Source organism: Aphelocoma coerulescens, chromosome 3 (genome assembly GCF_041296385.1).
Source record: "Aphelocoma coerulescens isolate FSJ_1873_10779 chromosome 3, UR_Acoe_1.0, whole genome shotgun sequence".
Taxonomy (NCBI): domain Eukaryota; kingdom Metazoa; phylum Chordata; class Aves; order Passeriformes; family Corvidae; genus Aphelocoma; species Aphelocoma coerulescens.
Window position 1 is genome coordinate 70,798,297 of NC_091016.1, and position 18,583 is coordinate 70,816,879.

The 18,583-nt window shown below is 37.9% G+C and overlaps 1 protein-coding gene across 5 annotated transcripts in view; it reads left to right on the plus strand.

Annotated features, from left to right (window-relative positions):
• Positions 1-18,583, plus strand: part of PTPRK (protein tyrosine phosphatase receptor type K) — a 389,920-nt gene that overhangs the window by 171,363 nt on the left and 199,974 nt on the right. For all 5 annotated transcript variants that reach the window (XM_069010807.1, XM_069010808.1, XM_069010804.1 and 2 more), the window contains exons 4-6: positions 2,084-2,165; positions 3,992-4,107; positions 18,163-18,337. In XM_069010807.1, coding sequence (XP_068866908.1) covers positions 2,084-2,165; positions 3,992-4,107; positions 18,163-18,337 — 373 coding nt within the window. The remainder of the gene's footprint in view (positions 1-2,083; positions 2,166-3,991; positions 4,108-18,162; positions 18,338-18,583) is intronic.

The window sequence follows — 18,583 nt, forward strand, 5'->3', positions numbered from 1 at the left end:
GCAGCGCAGAAGAAGTGCAGGATTCACTCCCAAAGCACTGATGTCTTATTAGGATAAGCTTTCTCTGGTGAAAGCAATGGCTCAACAGTCAGTTTTTTCTCAAGTAGAGTGTGTGTATTTGAGAAAAAGAACTACCTCAGGTTCTTGTCTGACTTGTCAGCATTTTGAATTGCTGTTTCTGCCTATATGTGTAACTCTCCTTTTCAATTTCCCACTGTAAATGTGAACAGATGTTATCAAATTAAAGCCTGATAATAATTTTTTAATTATTATTAAAAGAATTAATTTTTTAATTAATTGCTGCACTTTTTTGCTATATTGTGTCTATAGTTATTAATGCTTCATGGTTGTATTTGTACCAATTATGAATATAAAAAATGGCACTATATATGTGAAATCTTGGCTCTCCAATATCTGTCTTTTTAATCACTGTATTTTTCTTTTGCTTACCCTGTAAACCTTGTTCCTTATACCTTTTTATAGACTTCTCAGCTTTCCATATTTCTTCATATTTTCTCTCTTGTTTTGTTGTTATTTTTCTCATGTATCCCCATGTCTTTATCTTTCTATTTTCTGTGGTTTTCTCCTTTTCTGATAACTTCCTAATCTTGCTGGGTAGAGATTACTTGAATTAATCTGGCAGAGGTAGAAAATCCCAAGTAAATTAATTCCCAGCAGTGTCCCAAGAAAAGTTAACTTTCTCTCCTCTGACCTCCAGTGTAGGAAGGTATCAACATACAGGAGAAGGACACACTTATATGGGCGGAGCTTTCCTGAGAATTGGATCTAAATTATTTCCAAGTGAATTCATAACAACCCAGTTAGAGGGAGGTGCAAATTTTGTTCAAATCTCAACAATGATGCTCAAATTTCTTAACTGGACTTTAAGAAACAATGTGCTTTCAGAGTTTGTGTATGTTATAGAACTGTATTTTGTTATAAAGAAACCAGTCTGTCAGGAGGACTTGAAATACAAAGATTATTTCTTACTGAGTTGCCTTCCATACCATGCAACCATTTAAATAAAAAAGATGATAATCCAAATTACCAAATAATTAAAGATACATATATTGATGTTCGTTACCGGGAACAAGTGCCGGCTCTCTGAAGCTGCCTGAAGAGTGGGTAGACATTGTCAAACAGTACTCTGGTCAGAGAGGTCATTGGACAAGGCACTTTGTGAAAGTAGGGCTCCCAGACACTAAATTAATTTCCATCAAGCTGTTGTTGGCCAAGGCAAGAAGAAGAGGCAGAGAATGAAGTGGTTTTTGTAACTAAATTGAATTTGTGTGCAAATAAAATTAGAAGGAAAAAAAAAAAGAAATTGGTTAGAAGTGCAGTCTTAGCAAGAACGTCTGGAGAAACTAGAAGAAGGATTGTAGTCCGGTGCTATCAAAATATACATGCCCTACAGACATTCTATCTCTGCAGTAAAAGCACAATTTTGGGAGCTCTGTGAACCACCACCAAACAATTCTTAGTTGTTAACTGCCCACTAGGGGTGGGACAAGATATTGTATGTGAAGACAGTCTCTTCTTTCCCTTCATGCACAGGAACTTCCTCATTGCCTTGCAAGAATGAGGAATGAAGTTAATAACTACTGCATAAATCTCATGCTGCAGCCGTTCTTTTTGTTGCCACTGGGGAGTGCCGCACAATTTCTGTGTTTTCCTGTGCAACTGTGCTGCAGAAGGTTACAGGAGACTATATCGTGACCCCTAGGAAGAATACAAATTTTGTTAAAATTGGTTGAGCACTTGTGTGCTGTGATGCCTTACCTGTCTGAAAATAATGGCAATTTTTTCAGAATTGAATCATGTTTGCACATTTAGCTGAGATAAAGCAGTATGCAGTTAAACATGTTTTTTCTGGCATGTTATGAGCAGCAAATCCAAAGAAAACCATGTATATGAATGGTATGGAACCACAGCACACTGAGTAATAAATATTCCATTCAGTTGTCAAACCTTGTAGGAACTTCAACTAAATGAAAAAGGCAATGTGTCTTATATCTGCACACTTGCCACCGGGGGAATTCTGTAGAAATGAGTGTTGTAAACATTTTTTCTTTCATTTTGACAGGTAATATTTGAAGCTGAAGTCTCAGATGGAAGAAATGGCTACATTGCCATTGATGACATCCAGGTCCTGAGTTACCCTTGTGGTAAGTAATGATTAAGAGCTGCATTTTTCTCTGTCTTTTCAGGACATATTTGATATTGCTGTGGACTGCTCAGTTTTCATCACTCGATCGCTGATATTCTTTGTTCTTTCAATAGTATTTTTGTTGCAGCTTCCAGGAAGAAATGTGATTGCAATAGTGATTTACCTGGGTGAAATAATTTTCTGCCAGAAGTAAATTATACAAGGATGAAAAAGCAGGAATTCTTCAGTGTCTTTTTAGTCATACGCAGTTGGTGTGCATAATCAAAATGGGTTTTAATGTTAATGTGTTTACTCACTGATTAAAGAAGACTGAATTGGCAGATGCTTGTAGGAGGTTTATCAGATTTTATGCCCCTTTTCTTTTTTCTCTCTTTTTTTTGTTCTGAAGAGACAAAATAGATTAAAAAAAAAAAAAAGGAAAGAAAGAGCTTCTGGCTATTTAACTACTGAGGAATTGTATTTTGTTTATTTTTTTGTGGACAGACTTCAGGCATTTATGTTTGCCTTTCTCTGCTAATCCTGGGGAATAATTGCACACATGCAAACACAAGTTGTGAGAATGAGAATATTCTACTAATAAAAAATTGTGAGGAAGAAATTGTTACTGTGCATTTCTGGCACTTGTTATCAAAATTTTTTGACAATTTGTTTCTGATCAACTCTTCTCATCTGCCCCTACACATGCGCTTTCTAAAATATGATTTCCTTCTAATGCACCACATGGCTGATAATTTAATTGCTTTCTGAAATGACTAGGATATAACAATATCCTGCTCCAACTTTGCAAAATTATGCCAAATAATAAAGTTTCAATGGCAACCTCACTTCTTTTTTTCTCATTTTACCCCAAACCTTTTAAAACCACAGCTCTTGGGGGCTACCAAGCTTACAGAGAATTTGAGTGAGTTATCTTTAATATTTCAGCCAGCCCAAATATCTGATGTCTGTACTCAGCAAAGCTCTGCTTGGATTCAGAATCTGGCTTTCATATTTATTTTCTTCCTCTTCTTTGTGTTTTGTTTTGAAGTGCCAAAACAAAAGGCACTTGGTTACAGTCATTCCAGCACATTATCAGTATGTTACAGTATTCAGACAAGCTCTTTTTGTTTCTGATGTTTAAACCCTGTTTGTTCCAGTTTAATGTTTTTTTCCTGTGCGTCATGTTTTTTTAGTAAGCACAACAAAAGAACAGTTCAGCTACTGTTTTCTTTAGTAGTTCTTGAGAGAGGGGTGGGTGAGCTGTGTCATGTGCCCATTCCTCAAATGTGTCTGTCAGCTTTTGTAGGTCTAGTAAATCCTTCAGGTGGTTGTGCCACTGAGGTTTTCTACAGGCTTTGTCAGTGTGGGAAATAGATTTTTCAGTCCCTGAAATACTATATTCAATGTCACAAACGATTTTATTTTCCAAAACAAGAGCTCTGAGTTGCATTGCAAATAACATAAACAGTATCTATTTGCTTGAGCAGTATGATGCTAATTGGGTTTTTCTCAGTATGATGGATTTCATACAGTCAAAAGTCTTTGGGATAATTCTTGTCAAGTGCTGCTGACATTTTGTCATCTGATCTCCTTCTTTTGGCTTCGATTTTAAAAAGACTTTATTATAACACACGTATAACATAAAGTTAGTAGAATCACCAGTGGGGAAGGGAAATGACTGAAAGCACTCCTCGAACACAGATGAGACAAATAATTTTCTCTCTTCTGTTTCTATTTTTTAGCCAAAGATTGTTAAAATATGGAGGTTGAGGGAGATAATAATGTTTCTGGTATCTTTACTTTTTTGTAATAACTTCTGTTTGTAATTTTTTTCCCCCTCTGCAGATAAATCTCCACATTTTTTGAGGCTGGGGGATGTAGAGGTCAATGCAGGGCAGAATGCTACCTTTCAGTGCATTGCTACAGGGAGAGATGCAGTGAATAACAAGTTATGGCTCCAGGTAAGGCTAACTCATGCAAGTCTATTTGGCTAGAGGACAAGCTACTTTCTGGAGATGAAATGTTTAAAATTCAAAGCCTTTTATTCTTCTGCATGGAAAATATGTCATTTAAATGCAATTTTATCTCTGTTCAATCGAGAAACTTGTAATCAGTTTTGCAATGTTGTAAAGCTTGAATTAAAAATTAGAACTGGTGAAGGTTCTGGGGTAAGGTTGGCCCTTAAAGTCATTGTGGGCCTTCTCTCATGGTAAATCAACTCCTCTGTAACAAAATGTATTATTATTAAATGCAGATAATTGGCATTTGGGATCTAGTAAGACACAGATGTAACACAGCTGTCATGAATTTTGAGGATTTTTTTAGCATCTATAGTACCTGTCCAAGCAGGTGGTTGGAGGGATGTGGCTCTACTTCTGTGTGTGTATCAGTTTTACTCAGCAGGGTATTTATGGAACAGCATAAATAAAAGGACTACCTGTCCTTTTACTCTGTCTCCATAACAGGACGAACTTTAATTTTTACCTACGTATAATTGTGAATAGTATTACGTCGGAATTTAAGAGATTACTATAACCAGAATATAAACCTTACTGTGAAAGAAGACAAAAAAGAAATGAACACCACCATCTCTCCAAAACACTAAGTCTCCTCTGTATTGTGGTCATGGGGTAGTTATATTTAAGACCACTGGTTAAGTAGAAGGATGACAAAGTTTCCAGTTGCTCTTAAAAAAATTAAATTTTTCCACCTTAAAAGGATTAAAAAAATCACTTAATCGGAACACGTAGAAGTTTTGCGCATTCTTTAGTTTATACATAAACTGAAAGTACCAACATTCCTTTAGAATGGTTTCTAAATATGTCCTCTAAAGCTTTATTTTTTTAATGTATATTTATATTTATTTTCAGAACTAAAAATTATGTAATTTTTGGGAAATGTACTCTTAAATTATCTACAGTCAGAACTTCAAAATACCTATTTTTTGTCACATGTTGTATTTTGAAGTGAACTATAATCAATTATTTCAGTCTGTTTGATTTTTGTTTTAATAGTGGATCTGAAAAACCTTGACTGTTGCATGCAGGCATGTGATAAGCTTGAAATTTTAAAGAGATTTTTTTAAAAAGATGATGAAAAAATCTGATATGCAAAATGTATTATTAGACAAATATGCTGCAACATTAAAAAAGGAACACAAGCAGTAACTTCATTGCATTTAGTGAAAAGGTATCACAACAGTAGGAATGATTTGTACTCCATGTCTTTGAGCAGTAATTTGTTTAAATTGAGTACACATGTAATGCATTCATTCAGAAAAAGCAGCTTGATCTTAGAGACTTGCCAAATAAAGCACACAAAGCACAAAAAATGAAACTGGCCTGGGTTTTGCTATATCCAAGGCAAGACAATAGCAATAGGAGCATTCCAGCAGACCTGTGAAGCGCCACTTTCAGTTGATCATGGGTCAGAAAGACCCAATAAAGAGAGCCAGCTGGAAACCTTCCCTATCGCTCAATCCTTGGAGTCAGATAACTCTGACAGATTATCCTACCTAACTTTCACTCCCCTGAGAAGCCCAGCTCGTGGCCAGATCAACTCAGAAAACATATGTTTTGTCCCTCCATATGCTTCATGGGTAGTTTGTTTTTTTGTGTGGGTGTATGTGGATCACAGATGTGATAATTTCTCACAGTGTGATAGATAAAGAACTTTAGAGGTTATAACTCTGCTTGCCTGGGCTTGTGAAGTTCTCTGATACTCTTGAAGATACCTTGATACTTGAGCTTCTGTTCTCTTTCTTGTTTTCCTGTAAACAATACTGAATTTTCACCAGTTTAAGGGTGACTTTTTTCACTCATCATTCCAGCTCTCAATTCTGCTTGCCCAATATAAGTGTGAATCGGCAACTTTCCCTATATGGATAACTTTCCTTAGAACTCAGAGTAACTATTGTTGAGCACAACTAAATGTGAATTTACTCCTTATCCTTAAAACCTGGCATGGATATGTATGGGCCTCATGAAACGCTGGAGTGTAACTTGGAAAAGGTTCGCTTTAACCTTTGACCAAACTCAAGATTAAAAAAGCCCGAATAGCCTGAAAGGAAGAACTGGCAGATCAAATCAAATGCCTAAGTAATTGTTTTTGAGAGCCTTGAGCTGAAACATTCCAGGAATGCATTTTTCTCATAACAAGAAAGGCCATTATAAAAAAAAAAAAAGTGCAAAAATGAAAAATAAGTGGATGATGGTGAGGGAGAAGACACTTGCCAAGCACATTGTTTTAGAGAAAATAGCTTTTGCTTATGTCCTTATTGAAAGAGAAAAACTATTTCATTGAGGAGGAAAAAAAAAATCAGCAAAAAATTGCTATTAAAACACATTCTTTTATAAGGAAAGGTTCAAGGAGCAATCTGGGACATCGGGGCTTTTTGTATCTAAAGAGATCTAAGATTTCATTTGCTTGCATTGAAATAATAAATATGTGCAGGTAGAGATTTTGTTGAAGACTCTATCAGTGCTGTGGCTCTTGCAGTCTTCTGTTTTGAGAAGAATTTAAGTAAATTCAGCAGCACATGGAAAAAAATAGCAGCCAATCTGCTCTGCATTCAAAGTCCTGCAGTCCCATGGCTGCTTCAGCCAGGCTCAGTCTGAGCTACCACAGTCTCAGCTTCACCCTCTTGATCCCTCTCTGCACTGATCTGGAGCTTTTGCCGCTCTCCAGTAAGTCAGTTCAGGAAAGGGATCTGACTGGAAAAGATTTTGACTCCAACTGGATTTTTGTTGTTGCGGGGGGTTGGAGAGGACTGTTTGTTTTGTTATTGTTTTTGTTTTTGTTTGGGTTTTGTTGATTTGTTCATTGCTTGGTTTTTGTGTTTTTTTTTTTTTTTTTGTAATTTGTTTGCTTGGTCTTTTGATTTTTTTTTGTGTGTCTTTTTCCACAGCTTGATTCACATCTAAATTACCTATATAAATAATGCCAGCAGGTGGAAAAAGATTGAGATGTTTGATTAGAAGCAGGGAAAAGATTATAACCACATGATGTGAAAAGAGGATTTTGGTAGCTTGCATCCTTGTAGACCTATGTAAACTTCAATTTTGTTTTAGTTATTGGGCCCTGATCATATACTAGACATTCTATCTGCAAGTACATTTCCATGGTTATGTTTTTCCCAGTGTATATATAATTAAGTGCACATATCTTTATGTGCCTAAAAATAAAAATGGATAAAAATAGGTGCGGCATTTCAATACACTGTTTCCTGTGTGTTTACTGCTGTAATGACAGTATTTTCATCAACACTATTTTCTATAAGTGTATGTCTGTAAACTTTTCAGACAAATAGGGATTAACATTGAATTGAACTTCTCCTGACTTTCATGGCTGCAGATTCTGCTCGTATGTTTGTTTGTTTCTGGATTGTATCTGGTCTCTTGTCCCCTTTGATATCCCTTTCGTCCTGCCTCTGTAGTTTGCAGCCTCAATGGACCAATGCTTGGGACAGTCAAAGCTGTGTCATTGAAAGATAAGCAGTAAAGATAACAGAAGTTTTCAAAAGTTGAAGCTGCATTAATACAGAACAAATATTTGCACAGATAAAGAGATTTAACTGGTTGAACAAGATCTGAAATACACCTTTTGTGACAGTGTGAATAGAAGGTGTGGGAGCAGGGCAGAAATGCAGCTCAAATTCTTTTGTTCTTCACCTTTTCAACCTGATCTGCTATCAAATCTTTTACAGTTGTCAGCTGAAGAATTCTATTTACAACCTGCAATTATTAGCAAATTCTGAAAGGGTTGCGAAGTCCTTAGTTTTTCTTTAAAAGTTAAACAATATTGATGTTGTTTCTGAAACACATTCAGTCCTTAACAGTGCCTAATATCATTTTGCCTGCCATTCTCTTCCAAATGTAATGCTGGGGAGCTTTTTTTACTCAGTATTTTCTGCCTTCACTTTAAGCTTTCCGCTGTAATAAGTCACACACCAACAGCTGTAGTTTGATCTTTCTGCCCACACTGAAGCAGTTGGGTTGTGTGACAGGAGTCCCTAAACCCAAGGTGGTAGCCTAGGTTTTCCACCTGTTATGCTTTGGTATGCTCTGATTTATGAGCTTTAGGAATTAGCAGAAGTACTTGTTGAAAAATGCTTTCCTGGAGGAGGTGAACATAAGTGTGTGTGTAGTCTTAAAAAAATGAATATAGTGTGTATAGATATCATAATTAATCAGTTCTTGCCCACTTACTGATTTTCTTTCTTTCTAAAGCCTATGAATTTTCTTTCCTTGAAAAGACACTTAAAAATATAGAATTTTTCTTTTATTAAAATTTGATGCACCTTGCTGCTTTGTGCACATTGATTTTCTAAATTAGTATAAAAAGAACCCCTGTTTTATTCTATTTATTTGCCTGTGAAATGCCATGCATTCCACTGGAGTTATGTCAGCAAATAAGCTTGCAAACAAGTCGCTTCTGCATGGTAATCCTATGCTCAGAATGGATCCATGTTACATATTAAATGTTTGAAAGAATAGTGCACAGAGGGCATTTCTAAATATGAAAATGCAAGAGGGGGGGGCTCTGTTTCTTATTTCATTTGAAGATTTCTGTTTGCAGAAAGCTAAATTTCTTTACTAAGATAGTATAGAAACAGAATTGACTGGGTAGATTAAATAACATTTGGGTACACCAAGACTCCAGAAAGCAGTGTATGGATTGTCCAGCATTTGTTCTGCTGATCTAATTGAGATATCAGAGCAATAGGGTTTTTTGCATAATCGGGCTGTGTTTAACAGCTTCCTGAGCTGGGAACAATTGTGGCTCCCAGAAGCCCAATACGATCTTCAGTGTCTTACCGATGTCCGGTTTAGCTGGACACTCGTACAGTGCAGAGCATAGAGCTTTTTGCTAGAACATCTGTTAAACCATATGTCCTGGCACCTGGTTCAGATGGCGATAACTGCGGCACTAATGAGTCCATCCATCATTGCTGAGCTTTGCATTAACATAGCATTGGATTAGGGAAAGCGGCTTGTTCTGGCTTTGCAGTCAGATGTGTTTTGCCACGGTCTGCGGTGATACCATTTGCCTTGGTGAATCTGAAATTCAAAGGGGTACCGGCTGCATGCATTTAAAGGTTTAATATGCGCCTTGTAATCCTGGGCAGATTTGCCATCTGAGCAGTGGTGAACGGGCCAATCTGTCAGCAATAGCTGTGGGTGCTGGCTAACCGCCCTCCACTTGGGCTGCCAAGGCTGGCGCGGCAGCCCTGTGCCCGCCCGTGGAGACACTCGTCAGCGTTAATACGGTCTGATGCAGCCCTTCTCTCTGCCAGAGGAAAGTGTCTTTCCTTGTGGAATAACAGATAATTAAAGCAATTGCCTGAGAGTAATAATTGAAAAAGTGAAATTAAACAGCATTATGGAAAATAAAATGCAAATTGCTGTAAAAACAATGGAGTCGGGCTGACCTCCCAGCGGTACCAACTGTTAGTGGAGGATGAGTGAGCGTCTGTTCGGGCTCGAACAACTGGCTGCTTCTCTCTCCCTTTGTAGAGGAAACTGCCATAATCCTCAATGCCCTGTTCACCAGCATCTTGGATTTTGGTGCTTATTGCCACAGAATGGCATGTGATATTTAGCATTCATTTTTCTTGCTAAGTACTGCATATATGCACTCTTTAACAAGTCTTTGGACTGGGCACATGCAGATGGTATCCTGTGATGATGCATTGTGCAGGACCAACATAGTATTCCAGGAATTTAGATTAGAAAGGGTATATAAGAACTCATGCCTCTGGCAAAGGGTTGAGGGACAAAATATTGACTATTTGGTTTTGCTTTCTGGAAGGCCTATTTCCTCTCAAAGGAAAGAAGCTATGCCACACTAGTCCCTTCCCCCTGCTGTGCCCAGGTGAAGACATGGATTAGTATTCAGCAGGAGGGTTGGAGTGTGGGCCATGGGCCTTTGGGGTAAACCATTTAGCTAACCCAGCAGTGAATGCTGGGAGGCTTGCTTTTGGTCTTGGAATAAGTGCATCTATAATAGGAGAGTCATGTCCAGTTTAACTTTGTTTTACATCATTTGCGTGTTACTTTCTATGGGTTTTCTAATGTAACTTTTCCTTTCGAGATCCCACTGCATTTTGATACAGTTAATTAACTGGTTAAGATACCCTTTCTTTAGTTTGATGATAAAATATTTGCTGTTACAGTGCACCTGCCTAGTCACCATGTTCATTACATTGGAATAATATTTTTTGTTGGTTTGCACAAATTTTATGAGCCCTGAAAGTTCAGGAGAGCTGAGTATGCTCTGAATGTTAGAAAGCTTTGTTATTTTGCTTTTTTATTCAGTGCAGCCTAGAGAGGGTTCAGAGAAGATGCCTTGCTAGCATCCACAGGGTTTCAGCTGTGGAACTGTGATGAAGAATTTTGATCCCCTTTTTGGTTTTGGTCAACTGTCAAGTTTGATGCTTTTTGGTTTTGAACTGAAATAAGTCCGTCAGGCCTGCTTGCCCTAAGGAGGAGTAGGAGCTATGATGTTGTGTGGAGGCTGTGGGAGGAGAGAAGGCCTATGGCTCTGGTTTTGCTCTTCTCCCTGGGTGTCAGGAGAGGTGGATGAGCCTCTGAGGAGCCTCTGGGGAGACAGAAGACTTTTTTTGATTATCAGCATCATCTGCCTAAAGCAAGTACTAATTTGCACAGCAAGCTGGGCTGCTTGTGCCAAACCTTCTTTCCTCAGCCAGTAAAATCCCACTCAAGTCAACATCATCTTACCTTTATCTTGATAAGTGGCTAAGATGGATATAAGTTCTTTTTTTTGTTGTTGTTTTGTTGAGGTTTGTACAGAAGCTTCATTTTCATCATTTGTCTCATATTGGTTGCTTTTACTTAGAGAAGATGTTTTTGAAAAGAAGACTCAGAATAGGGAGACATAAAGGACTTTTTTGCAATGACTTGTCTATTCTACTAGCACTTTCACCTTATCGTATTTATGTTCTGTAATACATATTCTGGTTTTACAAACCTTTTTTTCAAAGTTGTATGAAAAGCTGCCTTGAAGTGGTCTATGAGGCTCCTTGTAAATTACTTGACTTGTAGTTTATTCTTTATCACAAACTCCTGACTCAGACATGGTTATAAAGAATATTCACCCATGAAAAATACAGTATTCAAACTTTGTTTCACAGAGGTTTTTTCCTCTGTTTTTTCCCCCCCTCTATTCACCTTTGATGCTATCTATGTCATTTAACCCTGAATGAACCATTCTCCCTCTCTTCTGCCTCCGTTTATCAGCTTCATGGATAAATATGGCAGTTTCCCCTAGATGTCCGGTCATCCTAGGTTTCAGCAACATGAAATACTGTAATCCTCCTGGTCTTAATTTAATTCTGTCCCAGTTAGCTAAGTCCTCTGGTCTGCATAGCTAGCAGTCATTTAGTTTACACAGCAGCCTTTGGAGTTGCCCTGTAGGCCTTCCCTGGGGTCCTTTGGTGGCTGGAGTATCTGCTGCTGGGGGCTGTGCTGATGAGCGTGGCCCCAGTGGTGGTACCTTCCCCTCTGGCCATTTTGTACTTTACAGGTAGAACAGCTGCAGTGGAAGTTTGGTTCTCCTGTGTAGTCCTGGTAGTAACTCCTCAGTCAGCCAGTGGCTGAAGCCCTCATGTAAGTGAGACACCTGAAATTAAGGTGATGTTTACAAAAATATATACTATTATAATTTCCTTGGCCGTTCTGTCCCGTGACTCTTGTCTGTTATTTCCTGCATTCAGGTTGTCTTCTTCTCAGTAGTGTGATGTGCAGTAGGTAGCCTAATACCCCCAGGCCCTAGTTTCCTCAAATAGCTGCAGGTCTTAATGAATTACAGAAGAATAAGAACAGCTGGTAGGCTTGGCTGCTTTTAGAAAAGGGTAAAATTGTCTGCTGAGAAATTTTTGAGGAGCTGCCTTGTGGTGGTCCTCAGTAGTAGGTTTTTGTGCAACTTTTTTCCTTCATTGTCTTCTACTTAAGCAGATTTTTTTGTTTTGTGCTGCAGGATAAATACTGTAGTTCCGTGTGAGCTGCTCAAGGTGATACAGACCTTAAAACACTGCGTCCGGAATCCATAATTTCGTGAATTATGTGGTTTTGGTTGTTTGTTGTTATTTTTTTTTTTTTAGTCAAGAGCACTGCATTCAAGAATCAAAGGTTTCTGGAAAGCTCCTTTATTTTGTTTTAAAAATACTTTTTTTGGTTTTTTTGTATATTCAACAATTTTTCAATTAGGCTTAAACTAAGAGGCTTTAAAATGCTTAGAGAAAGTGAGTGTTGTGTTCACTTGTGTAGTGGCATGGCCAGGGACACGGTAATTTGAATTTTGCTAGTTTGCCTCCAGTGGCTTTTATTATAATAAAATAAATTAGAATTTCCACCTCTAAAGGGCCAGATGGCTCTCAGTTGAATTATTTCATCAGAGCCCTTGATTTCTTCAGTAGGAGGGTCAGTGCAGCATGATAGAAATTTGAGCTACTTCAAAGGGGACAAGTTTGACTAAGAGCAGTGCATATTACCAAGTGTCTTGGGGTGACACCAAGACATTTAAAGTAATTGTGGATTTTTCTGTACTGCAGTGCAGCATGCAAGATAAATCTTGGCTTGTCGCATTTGTTCATGATCTTCAGTGTATGTTTGCATGGGAAAAGCTGTGTGGTTTTTCTTGCTAATAAGTGAATGCACAGTTCATTGGAAAGTAGAATCTTATTCTGGTTTGCTATGCATGTAGGAGACCAGAAAGTTAAAGCAAGTCCTATTAATTTCCTACTTAAAAGATATTTAATGCTTCCTCTCAATAATCAAACAAAAGAAATTGCTACTTCCCCTTCTTTTATACTAAGAAGATAGGATTATTTAGGCATATTATTTAATCTATATTTCTAATTCATTATCTGTTTGAAAAAAATGATTTCTTAATCTAAATTTTATAAATAAAATTGGAAAAATAATCCCACTATGTTCGGTAATTCTATCTTTTGTGGGGGAAAAAATTAAAATTTTATTTATAATTTCCTCTGATAAATATCTGTCATGCTATATTATGTTCCTAGTATGTTAATAAATTTCAAAATGTCAAGAATATATTGAGACATTTGTGTAAAAGAAGAAAATATAATAATAATAACAACAACAACAACAACAGGAGCAACAATAATAATATTTTAGAAATTGTTTCAGATTTTTTTCCATTTGGAAATTGTGTCCTAAATGCTATAAAAGAATATGTGTGTCTGTGGAAACGTGACAGATAGGTGCATATAAGTAAAATTTAAACAGTAGCGTTATTTGTGTTGTTTATTCCCCTCACCTTTTTTTTTTCTTTTTTAGTAACATGATCTGGCAGAGATTGTGCATTATTGCTGGCATTCAAACTATCCACAGACAGCCCTCTTTCTTTTTTTCCCCTCATCAAAAAAAGACATTTCTGCCTTTTACATAATGAGTAAACCCAGGAATGTTTTGGAACATGTTGTTTACAAATTTCCCTTGCCTCAAGGCAGCAGAGATTTACTGCCCTGGGCTGCTGGGGGCATCTTTCCAGCCCTTGTGCTGCTGGTGAAGTTATGATTGCAGCTTTGGGGATTGAGTTGCTCAGACAAACTGTGGACTTGTGCCCTGCTCACCACATATAACTTGCCCTCTCCTCTGCTCCCAGTGGCTGTGCAGTGAATCTGATCACAAGCTAATCCATTTGGTGATGATAATATATGCAGAGGGAGAATGTTTTCAGGAAGGTTTTTTATATTCCAGGTTGGTTTTTTCGCGTGAGCACAGGAGGGAAGGTGAGGAGGGAGTGAGTGCAGGGCAGCTGATAGGGCACTGCTGCCAGAGTAGCACGGTGTCACTGCAGCCAAAGTGTTGACATCTTCTGATCTCTGGAGGCATCCCAGCATCCAGCTGAGAGCCCGAGAAGGCAACCAGAGTTGACTGTAATTATTAGCAGTAGAGCAGACTTATTTTAAGGTGTTTACAGTAAGAAAGGGATGGGGATGTGTAAGGTTGAACTGTCCAGGCTTATAAAAATCACTGGTGTGAAATAAAGGGTTCTGGAAAATTTAGAGGGAACATTGCTGCAGACATGTATCTTACTGCTATAAAAAAGCAAAAAAAGCAAAACCCACCACTTTTCAGCCTGCGAAGTTGAGGGAGAAAGGCTGATAAATTTTAAATTTGTATAAGATATGCACTTAAATTCTACCAATTAAATAAGATGTTGGAGTTTAGGTTCTTCTGGTTGCACTCATGTTCTAAACGATCCACTAAAATTGCATTTCATATTTATTAAATGCTTGATTTCTTTCATGAGGCAAAAGAGAGATATTTAAGACTAATTGTTAATTTACCTAAGATTGTTTTCAAGCTGCGTAGACTTTGCTGTTGACTTTATTTAAAATATAGATGATCTAATTTCATTGCCTGAAAAAGATTTAATAAAATCATGTTCCTATCATATTAAAAATAACCTTGAAGTTAGAGAGATTTATTTAAGACTCTAATTTTAAATGCCTGAAATGACAGAATTAAGGAGGTTTTTTCACAGGCTAATATTTCTTTTAATCAAGTGTTTATAGAGGGTAGTTCTTTGTGAAGCCCAGAATTATTCTCACAAAAGAGGAAAACTGCCTGGTGGTGACCTCTCTTAAATGAGCAATTCAGGGTTATCAAATCAGACAGCAAGGGACTGGAGGAACCAAGGATCACACAGGGTACAGCCATTACACATTAGTATAGCTCCGCATTAATTTTAAATTGAATTTTTAAAACTTAATTGAGCAGCATTTTCAAGCTCTGTTCAGTGTGAGCAGGACATAAATTGAAACAGTATGTACCAGGAACCCTTAATAAGCAGAGAGCACTGCTGCCTTTCTTCCCTCTCTTTTAAAATCAGTAGTAATGCTCTGACATTAAAAAGAAGAATTTAATTAAGAGATCATGACAGTGCATCTGAACTCTGACTGGCTAATGGCTTACCAGTGTAAGGGATACGTGCTGAAATGAATGCAGGGTTTTTTCTTTAACATTCATTTTTGGATGAGAACTCTCTTCTGTTTGAACTTTTCATCATTTTAATGATGGAGAACTATTCTAATGGATAAGCTGTACATGAAGAAAGACTTTGAAAATGTAGTTGTGCAGTTGAATTCCCAAGAAACAAATTCTAATACAGAGAAATTAGAGCAACTGCTCCAAGCCTTGTAAGATAATATGGTAAGAAATCACTGATGTAAATAAAAAAGAAAATCTGAGGTGGTGTTGTTCTAGAACTGTAAAGCTTGTACAATTTTATTTTGATTAATTTCTCTGAAATTGCATTAATATTTCATTTTAAGTGGAGTCAAATTCACTTTGCTTCTCAACTTAAAGCATGCAGATGATCTTAAGTAAGCAAGCTCTGATCTTCAGAGCGTAAATTATTTTATATAGCAAGCTTGGATGTGCTTCTCTGCTGCAGACTAAGTGCTTGGTGTTCCAGTTTAAAGCACTGGACTTATTGAAATGAAGTCCTTCATTTTAGAAAACTCCCTAATATTTATTTTCCCTTCATAGCAGAACAAGAATGACTGCATTACATGGTTTACTTGTCAAGTCTGCTATCATATAAGTTTTAAAAATACACCATCCGTTTATTATTGGCTGCTCGGTATTTTTGACAATCACGTGACAAATTTGTATTTAATGGGGGAGCCTGACTTCCCTTTGCTGGGGGGCTATGGTGTGGCAAGGTCATAAGGGTATGGGGCAAGCCTGAGAGGAAGAAGGTATCATGAGGTTTGTTTCTTTGGTTATTTCAAGGCACTAGATCCAAAGGTTATATTAAGTTATCATTTCAGACAGTCCAAACCTTTGGTAAACACTGGGGGGAGTGAGGAGGGGAGGTAGGGGGTGGGGAGGAAATGAGGGTGGGGAATGCAGGGCTTGAAAATTCTTCTTTCAAATTTAATATTTTCTATCAGGAGAAGCCAGCTGGAGGGGAAGGTGCTCCTCCGACAAAATAATTTTACTCTTGTTTAAGCATCACCGAAATAAAGCGTTTAACATCATCCCTCATTTGCTTGATATTTGAATCTAATAATTTCATTGACTCCTGAAGTTCAGTAAGGCCTTTCATTTGCAGGAGTATTTGCAGGCATCAGAAAACTTCCTTAATTTTTCTAAATGGGAGTCAGATACCCACAGAGCTGAGGAGGGAGCCTGTGTCTGTCACTGGGTGGCTTGGCTGCATCACAATTGGTCCAGGTATCCTAGTGCCCAACATCCATTGTTTTGCCCTGGGAACACCCGCTCAGAGACCACCTCTGTGATAACCAGGCTTGTGGTGGTTTTGGGATGATGACAGTTTTAGGGAAAAACAATGAGAGTACCTCTTGGGAGTGTGCCATTTTGCTCTGGAGATCTGTTTTCACTCTTGGTATCTTGCTGTTCTTTCTGGCCCAGTCCTGCAGACAGAGCTCATGCCTGAGGAATAGCTCCTTGTTGTTCCTGGGGAAATGACAAAGAGGATGACTGGGTGAGGGAAACTGGATGGTGTCTTCCTGCAGTGAGAAAATCACACCAGAAAACCTCTAGCTGGTAATGGTGATGGCATGGTCTTTTTAGTGGAAAATGAGTGACTGAAATCTGCCTGCTTGGTGTAAATAGAATTAGTCTGTTTAAATATATTAATAGTTAAAGTGAATGCTTGCTTCAGTGAGTGTGAAGTAGTGATGGACCTGTGGTTAATCTACCACAAAACTGTTTAAAGTGACTAAGCCATGCTAGGACGACAAAGGGTAGATGTAAAATGAAGGGTCTGAGTGTTATGAAGTACTCCTGCCTGTGACAGGAGGCTGGCTGATATACACATGCAACATTAAATCATCTCCTTTTTCTGCCCTTTGTGTTTTGCCACAGGCTTTCACGTTATTAAATTCTGTGGCTCAGCAGCAACACTTTTTGTGTTAGAAAGCTTGGAGTTTAAAACCTCAATGAAGTTTCTCATTCCAGGGGTTGATTAGAGCTAAAAATGTCCACAGAGGTCATGCTTTGCTATGCATTGAGCAGAATGGGTGGTTACAAGCAAATGTTGACATTTTTCTAGGGACTGAGCAATACTGAGTGCTCAGAAACTATATCCTGGTCAGGGAATAACGTATAGTTGATCCATGGGATAGAGCAGTGACATTGCTTGTTCGCTTGGTGCATGTTTCTGGGGGTTTTTAATGCTGACTTTTGGTGAAGGGTCTGTTTTTCAGTTGAAATCAAAATAGAGCATTTAATGTGAATGGTAATAAGGAAAAAGAATCCCACAAGAGCTCAAACTGTTTCTATCTTACTGACCTGTCACCTGGCCCCGCAGCTCCAGACAGATTAAATTTTTCAGTGATTTGTGGCAGCTATGATTTTTTAAGAACTCTCTAAGCTCCTTCCTTTAAATGAGATCTGTGTTATTCCTCTTTTAGTGGCTTCCTGCCCTCCACTTTTTATTTCAGCTAGCTTTAGATGGATAGGTGGTGCTTAGTATAACAAAGCTAAAATTTTAGAAGGTATTGAGCTTGGACAGATTAAAGGTAGCATTAAAAAGGAAACATTGGTTGGTTGGTGTAAAAGAGCTGTTGCAAACCTTTGAAATCCCTCAATGCCAGGTTTGTTTAAATATATCTTACAGCACACCCAGTGTATGTGTTGTAAATCTGCTTAAAGTTGAATGAATTTTCTTGGGAGTACAACTGCTACTGCTGGGCTGTCCTAGGATGATTTCAGCTATGAGGCAGTTGCAGCTGAGTATGTCATGGTCATGTTTCGTGCCAGTGCAAAATCCTGATGGTGCTTTTCACTGCCAAACTTGATTTTTAAATGCTATTGAGTACTGCTTGTTTCTTGATGCGACCCCAGCACTGAGCTCTTCTACCATGGAAATGGAACACGAGCTGAATGCGTTTGAGTTGAGGTTTTGGTTTTTTTGTGTCTTCTTTATATGATGATAAGGATAAATGTTTTTTATATCTTTTGAGATAACTCTGCTATGGTTACTCTTATTTTTAGAGAAGAAATGGAGAAGACATTCCAGTTGCTCAGACTAAAAATATCAATCACAGAAGATTTGCAGCTACCTTTAAGTTGCAAGAGGTGACAAAAACCGACCAGGATTTATACCGCTGCGTAACTCAGTCAGAGAGAGGTTCCGGAGTGTCAAACTTTGCTCAACTTATTGTTCGAGGTAAAGTTTTAATTATTTTCATTTTATCCAGTTAAATGCTTGTAATACCAGTGCTTTCTGCTTACATTTTTTATTTAGCCTACATTTGCCTTGATCTGAAATGATCATACAAATATAGCCCTGTGAATTTGTCAGAAGATGAAAGACTGATTTGTAAAGCTTCTTAAAATTGCTTTCCACAGAATGCATCTGTGTAAAACCCTGATCCCACAGCATGTGGAATGTGCCTGCATGCTCTTCTGTGGA